Source organism: Ochotona curzoniae, unplaced genomic scaffold (assembly GCF_017591425.1).
Source record: "Ochotona curzoniae isolate NIBS_2020 unplaced genomic scaffold, NIBS_Ocur_1.0 scaffold_4506, whole genome shotgun sequence".
Taxonomy (NCBI): domain Eukaryota; kingdom Metazoa; phylum Chordata; class Mammalia; order Lagomorpha; family Ochotonidae; genus Ochotona; species Ochotona curzoniae.
In genome coordinates this window covers 55,531,913-55,540,061 of record NW_024467119.1, presented here as the reverse complement: position 1 = coordinate 55,540,061, position 8,149 = coordinate 55,531,913, and the positions used below count along the sequence as shown (strand labels likewise).

General features: G+C 43.7%; 1 protein-coding gene across 1 annotated transcript in view; it reads right to left on the bottom strand.

The window, feature by feature from the left end:
* Positions 1-58: 58 nt before the first annotated feature.
* FGF2 (fibroblast growth factor 2) overlaps positions 59-8,149 on the bottom strand; it is a 63,235-nt gene continuing 55,144 nt past the window's right edge. Inside the window, 1 exon segment of the mRNA XM_040967385.1 lies at positions 59-276. Coding sequence (XP_040823319.1) covers positions 91-276 — 186 coding nt within the window. The 3' untranslated portion in view covers positions 59-90.

Here is an 8,149-nt window from a genome sequence, read left to right as displayed (position 1 = left end):
ATGAAACAGGCCTGTATATATTTTTCCTCTCGTTAACAAATTTATGTATTCTTCCTTCATGTGAAATGAGATTAGATGCTGTCATTAAAATCAGCTCTTAGCAGACATTGGAAGAAAAAGTATAGCCTTCTGCCCAGGTCCTGTTTTCGATCCAAGTTTGTACTGCCCAGTTCGTTTCAGTGCCACATACCAGCTGGAGTATTTCCTTGAGCGGTAAGTATTGTAGTTATTAGCCTCCAATCGTTCAAAAAAGAAACACTCGTCTGTAACACATTTCTGAAAAATGAAGGAAGAATTGTTAGTGTATTTTTCATATTCAGCACTTAGGACAGCACAACACCTGCCTGGCTCAACCAGCAGCAGTGGACTTGGGTTCAACAGGACAGTCAGACAACACTCAATAGGCCAAATATGATGCTGAGTCGCCCTGCGGAAAACTGCAGGCCTGCAACCCAGCACATCAGCATCACAGCATCGCACATGTCCCTCCCTCTGCTTCTAGAAAAATGAATGTTCCATACTGCTAACTGAAGTGGTAAAGTATAAATCTGTTGTTGCACATGAATCATAGATACACTTACAGAAAAAAAGCATTCCAGAGGGTATTAACTATGATATACAGGAATATCTTTGCTTGCTCATGAAGATTCATATGCTGAATACTTAAAGTAACATATTGCAAATCCAGTGCTTTCTCTACCTTTGGTGAAATTTATCACTCTTTGCTAGGGTTTAGACATGCAGCTTAAGTGTACCCCTCCAAGAGTTCATGTCTTCAAAGTTTGGTCCCTTGTGTGATAAAGAAGTGGGGAAAATCGTTAGGTCATTTTGAGTATAGTCCATGGAAAAAATTAAAACAATTCTGGTTAATTCTCTTGAGAACGTTGTAAAGAACAGCACTGTCCTCTCCTAGCTTCCTGTTTTACCACTTGGTCGGTCACGCTCTCTCTCATACATCCTCCCATCATAGTACCATCTGCCATAACATTACGTGGCCAAGGGTGCTCTCACCAGAGGCCCAATCTATGCAGCCACCTGATCTTGGACTTGCAGCTTCCAAACACTGAGTCGAATAAGCCTCTTTTTTTCCCCCAAAGTACTCAGTCTCATGTGTTTTGTTACAGCAACATAAAATGGACCAAAGTACTCTTCCTATAGGAACTCCAGTTAATCCGTGTTGCTTTATTTACCTTGCCACTTTCGGTGCCACTGAGAAAAAAAAAAAAACACTGCTTCTTTTCCTGTCTCAGGCCCACGGTTGGGAACACAAATGGAGAGGAAATAGACAAGGTGTAGCATTCACGCAGATGCTGGGGAAAGCAGACACTGCATTTTACAAGCTGACTCCCCAGGAGCATGCTCCTTTCTGGGAGTTCTCTCAGCTTCCAGGATGCCCCACCTTGCTAAGTTGGCACTCTCCACAAATGTCTGGCCTAATGGGACACTTCCCATGCCAATATTGTTCACCTTTCCAGCCAGTTCCTAATATTTAAGAAAAACGAAGTTATACCAGGCACTAAGAGAATACATCATGGAACCCACAAACTTTTTCCTTTTACAAAAAATTACTTGTAACTCAAAACAGTGGAAGGAAACCTTAGGTCTGTGTTGAATCTTCAGCCACATCAATTTACTAAGACACCTTCTTTCCCCTGCATTTTTTTTTTTTTTTTGAGTAATTGGGCCAACATTCAGTTCTCAAGAAAAACATTTAACAGCCCATTGTAAATAAAATGTCCAGTTCTCCCCATTCTGAGCTCACAAATCATCTTCAGTGTCTATGATCTCAGTGTTCCTATTCAAGTTGGTGCAATATAATTTTTATTAACCTGTATAGGTACATGTACAAAACTCTTTCCCTATTCTCAGTGTTTACTCAGAGCCTTCAGAGGAAGTGAATTAAGTGGCTTTTAAGCACTCAAGGCAACTTGTACCTTGCTTGTAAAGCCTGAATTTATACAGGCCAAAGAGCTAGGAAACCCATGAATTCACAGTAATTGACTGCTTTCACACACAGTTCACTTAAATTCACATTGTTTTAACACAAGTATTGTACTCAATAACAAATGGACATTTAAGCATCACAATTCTCAGGACATTTCAGAATGTGGATCCCCCCCTTCCTCACTTGATACAATCTTACGTTTTCCTTCATTTTATTGACAGAAAGCTCAGTTTAAAAAATGCATTTGGGGCCCGGCAGCATGGCCTAGTGGCTAAGATCCTCACCTTGAATGAGCCAGAATCCCAGACGGTCACCGGTTCTTATCCTGGCAGCTCCACTTCCTCTCTATCTCTACTCCTCTCTGTATATCTGACTTTGCAATAAAAATAAAATAAATCTTAAAAAAAATGCATTTGTTCATTCGAGGTATTTTCTTCTCCAGATAACCCAGAACACACTAGTGGACAAAACTAGATAAAGATCCCTGCCTCTATACTTGTATTCTAGCTGGGGAAGAATCAATATGCAATAAATCACATTCTATGCTAAACATGAGAGGGAAAAAAATTAGAGCAATGGCTCAATTGGCTCATCCACCCTTGCAAGCATCAGGATCCTATATTGACACTGGTTCATGTCCTGGCGGCTCCACTTCCCATCCAGCTCCCTGCTTGTGGCCTGGGAAAGCAGTGGAGGATGGCACAAAGCCTTGGGACTCTGCACTCACATGGGAGACCTGGAAGAAGCTCCTGGTTCCTGGCTTCAGATTGGCTCAGCTCCAGCTGTTGCCACCATATGAAGAGTAAACCAGTGTATGGAAGATCTTTCTCTGTCTCTCCTTCATTTTGTAAATCTACCTTTCTAAATATAAGTAAACAAACAAATAAATAAAATATATTATGAGAGGGGTTGTATGGGTACCAGTTTATGTCCCAGCTGCTCCACTTGTAATCCAGCTCCTTGCTTATAGCCTGGGAAAGCAGAGGAGGATGGCCCCTGAACCCACATGGGAGACCCAGGGAAGCTCCTGAGTCCTGGCTTTGGGGTCAGCTCAGCTCTAACCAAAATCAGTCTCTCTCTCTTTCTCTCTGTCTCTCCTCTCTGTAAATCTGCCTTTGAAATATATATATTTATATATTTGAAATATGTGTGTGTGTGTATGGTTGCAACAGCTGGAGCTGAGCCAATCTGAAGCCAGGAACCAGGAGCTCCTTGCAAGTCTCCCATATGGATGTATACACACACACACACACACACACACACAAATCCTGCAGAGAAAGTGCTAGAAAGGAGACACAGTAGGCCTGGCGCGGTGGCCTAGTGGCTAAAGTCCTCGCCTTGAACGTGCTGGGATCCCATATGGGCGCTGGTTCTAATCCCAGCAGCTCCACTTCCCATCCAACTCCACTTCCCATCCAACTCCCTGCTTGTGGCCTGGGAAAGCAGTGGAGGACGGCCCAAAGCCTTGGGACGCTGCACCCGCATGGGAGACCTGGAGAAGGTTCCTGGTTCCCGGCCTTGGATCGGCGCAGCACTGGCTGTTGCTGTCACTTGGGGAGTGAATCATTGGACAGAGGATCTTCCTTTCTATCTTTCCTCCTCTCTGTATATCTACTTTGTAATAAAAATAAATAGATCTTAAAAAAAAAAAAAAGAAAGGACACAGTAATAGGTCACAGGTGAGGTTGCAGTGTTAACCAGCTTGGCCATAGCAGGCTCCATTAAGCAACTGATGCTGGAAGACTTCAAGAGGTGAAGGACTAACCAACTAACCATGCAGAGTAGCAGGGAAGAGTGTACCAGGATCCCATCTGGAGTGTCTAGAGGTAACAAGTCAGTGTGCATGATGCAGAGGACCACCATGGGAAAATAAGAAATGGAGTCACAGGGACAACATGATGGAATCGGGGACAGACTCCCTGCAGCTGTGCAGGCAGCTGGAGACATTCGGGCTCGTCCTGAGAAGACGGAGAGGCACTGCAGGCTTCTGAGTAGCAAAGCCAGACAACCCAGCACAGATTTCCAGGATGACCCTGGTTGCCAAGATGACAGAGGACCAAAGCAGACGCAAAAACAACAGTTCCAGGCTTGCTCTGAGGCAGTGGGCATGAAAGTTCAGATCACAGTGGTGGCCATGGAGATGTAAGAAGCTGTCCGCTTCTGGGGACTCCAAAGGTAAAACCAACAGGATTTCCTGACAAACTGGATGGCTTGTATGTGAGAAACAGGGATCAAGGGTAGTCCTGAAGTTCATGATCTAGAAGGACCTGCCCAGCTTCCACTGAAATGCATGTTGTTGGCTATACGTAGAAACAGAATTTACAGGGAAAGACTGGAAATTCTGTCTTGCACGTGCTGAGTTTGAGAGGAATACTTCTTGAGCACCAAATAAGGCACATAAATGACACTTTACCTTCTTTATCCCTTGCAAATAAAAGAGTCTGGAAGTTGGAAAGTGCCAATTTATTTGAAATTTTTGGAAAATGCATTATGCACAACGATAAGCACACTGTTCTCAATTCTAACAGGTATGCAACATAATAAAGGACTAAGGATGCGCAAGAGTACCAGAAAAAGTTGTGGGGAAATGGAATTAAAAGGTAAGTTGATTTTAGTGCAAAAATTTAAAATCCATTCATATGAGATGACTTCGCTCATGGAAAATGCATCTTAATAAATGCTACGCATCTATTTAAGACATATTTACACCAGAATAAAACTTAGCTTTCAATTCAACTTTCCTTAAACCTTGCGAAATATCCTTACTCCTATAAGAATAAATGTGTGAGTGTGTATCTGGGGCTAGCATTGTGATGTAGCAAGTTAAGCCACCACCTATGACACTAGCATCCCTTATGGTTGCTACTTCAAGTCCTGGCAGCTCCATTTCTGATTCAGTTCCTTACTAATGGCCTAGGGTAAACGGTGAAGGGTGGCCCAAGTGTTTGGCCCAATCCCAACTGCTATGGCCATTTGGGAAGTGAACCTGTGTACAGAAGATCTCTCTCTCTCTCCCTCTCTGGGTAATTGTGATTTTCAAATAAATAAATCAATCTTCTTTTATTTTAAGTGATAAAAATCCACCACGTTTTCATGAAGGGACAACACTCAGGGGCTAGCGTGGGACCTAGAGGCTCACACAGGAAGCCAGACGGGATGAAAAATGACTATAACGTGGGATTTCCAGCATCTCAGGTGATGGCTTTATCCACCGTGCCATCTGCGCATGCACCTGGGAAGGCAGCTGAAAATGGCCCAAGCGCCTGGGCTCCTGCCACCCACGCTGGAGACCCGGATGGAGTTCTGGGATCCTGCTTGGCCCAGACTTGGCTGCTTCAGGCATTTGGAAAGTGTACCAGCCAAAAGAAGATCATTTTTTGTCTCTCCCTCTGTCATTTTGCCTTTCAAATAAGTCTTAAAAAGAAATGTTTTGCTCGGGGTTGCCCACACAGACTAGCTTAGCTCAGGATACAGTAAGAATCCCATAACTACTCATGTGGATGCTAATGATTTAAGGTGGTGCGGAGTCCACCCTGTAGGGACCATTTAAATAGTGAAGAAGATAATTTAATAGTAAAAAGTATAATCAACGCTTTCTAAATAGTCTGATTTTGTTTCTGTCTGGATAATCAATTTCTTTGAACTTAATTGATTTCAATATGTACTGAAAACTTGATCTTAATGGATGGAGGGAACCAGGTTTCTGAGGAGATGTTATAGACACACGAGGGAAGGCTAAAGCACTGAGGGATTAGAACTGAAGACATCAGCATGTACTAACTCATACTTAACATACAGGATCGGAGAGTTAAATGTACAAATATGTACAGGCATGCGTATACACCCAGCTTAGGCTTTGCTCAGATGTCTGACTGTCAGCCAAGAGGGTTTTAGAAGCAAAGACACGTCAGTAGCAACAAGCACACTAAGCATCTAGATCAGCGCTTCTAATGCCAATCTCCAATAAAAAGAACCAAAGCTCCAGGGAGAAGTGGCTCATTCCAGGCTAGAGCCGGGGTCACACCCAGAAAACCCAGGATACCTTGTAGGTCCCAGAGAATGAAGTGCTCAAAATGAACATTGATAGGGGTATATAAAGTATATAGGAGCCAACTGAAAGAACTTCCAGTGATCAAGGCCAGAACTATTTGTAACCAGTCTAGATTGTAATCCAAAATATAAAATAAATTTTATATACCAATATAAATTATTGAGTATAAAACTGGTGGAGAAGAGACAAACTTCCCCTGAAGGATTCCAGATCCTGTAAGCAGCCTCTAGCCCCTAAGGAGCCGGAGCACCAGCATACTCCTACCTGGTCAGCACAGACTAGGCAGAAGGACTGCCTTCCACAGTGACTAGTACTGAAGAGAAGGAAAGAGCGACTTTACAGAGAAGTAACACCATCTCAGCCAGGTGAGCAAGCTTACCATCATCAGAGAAAGTCATGAGGACAATGTATTCCCATACATGACATCAGGAAAATGGTGCATTGCTTCTGCGATCACCCACTTACCACCCTAGTTTGAGTATGAGAAAAACATCAGGCAAGCCCAACTTGAATGACATTCTCAAAATACCTAACTAACGCTCCTCAAACTGTCAAAGTCACCAAAATGTAAGATATGTCTCAGTCTAGAGGAAACTAAAGAGACATGATAATTAAATATTGTATCCTGGATTAGCTCCTGGAACAAAAGAAGACATTTGGTTTTTAAAAATGAATATGCTCGGGCCCGGTGCAGTGGCGCGGTGGCGCAGTGGTTAAGGTCCTCGCCTTACACGCCTGGGATCCCATATGGGCGCCAGTTCTATCCCAGCAGCCCCACTTCCCTTCCAGCTCCCTGCCTGTGGCCTGGGAAGGCAGTCAAGGACGGCCCAAAGCTTTGGGACCCTGCACCCGTGTGGGAGACCTGGAAGAGGCTCCTGGCTTCTGATCGGCATAGCATCGGCCGTTGCGCTCACTTGGGGAGTGAATCATTGGACGGAAGATGTTCCACTCTGTCTCTCCTCCTCTCTGTATATCAGCCTTTCCAATAAAAAAATAATAAAAATAAATCTTAAAAAAAAATGAATATGCTCAGGGCTGGTACAACAGCTCAACTGGCTAATCCTCCACTTGTGGTGCCAACATCCCATACACAGGTGCCACTTTGTGCATAGGCATCATCACTTCTGATCCAGCTCCCTGCTTACGGCTTGGGAAAGCAGTGGCCCAAAGTCTTGAGATCCTGGACCTGCATGGGAGGCCCATAAGAGGCTCCTTGCTTCATATTGGTTCAGCTGTGGCCATTTCAACCATTTAGAGAGTGAACCGGCAGATGAAATATCTTTCTCTTTCTCTCTCTGTAAATCTGTCATTCTTACAAGAATAAGTAAGTCTTTAATAAAACTAAGGAAATACGAGTAAACATGGGCAGTAAGAATAAACTATTGGGCCTGGTGTGATGGTTTAATTGGCTAATCCTCCCCTTGGAAGCACCAGGATCCCACATGGGTACAAGTTCATGTCCTAGATGTTCCACTTACTATCCAGCTCCCTGCTTCTTGCCTGGAAAAGCAGTGAGGGATGGACCAAAGCCTTGGAACCCTGCACCAATGTGGGAGACCCAGAGGGAGCTCCTGGTATGTGGCTTCAGATCAGCTTAACTCTGGTCATTGAGGCCATCTGGGGAGTAAACCAGCAGATGGAGGATCTTTCTAGCTACTTCTTTTTCTCTCTGCAATTCTGCCTTTCTAATAAGAATAAATAAATAGGGCACAGCACAGCGCAGTAGCCTAGTGGCTAAATCCTTGCCTTGCATGTGCGAGGGTCCCATATGAATGCTGGCTCATACCCCAGCTGCTACACTTCCCCTTCAGCTCCCTACATGTGGCCTGGGAAAGCAGTCACAGATGGCACAAAGTCTTGGGACCCTGCACCCATATGGGAGGCCCAGAAGAGCTCCTGGCTCCTAGGTTTGGACCGGCTCAGCTCTGGCTGTTGCAGCCACTTGGGTACTGAACCAGCAGATCGAATAACTTTTTCTCTGTCTCTCCTTCTCTCTGTAAATATGCCTTTCCAATAAAAATAAATACATCTTTAAAAATAAACAAATACATTATTTTAAAAAAAGATTGTTTTATCATTTTTTCATTAGTTATAAAACATCATAACTAACTCTAATTGGAACATCAGAACATCACTCTAATTGGAGAAATTGT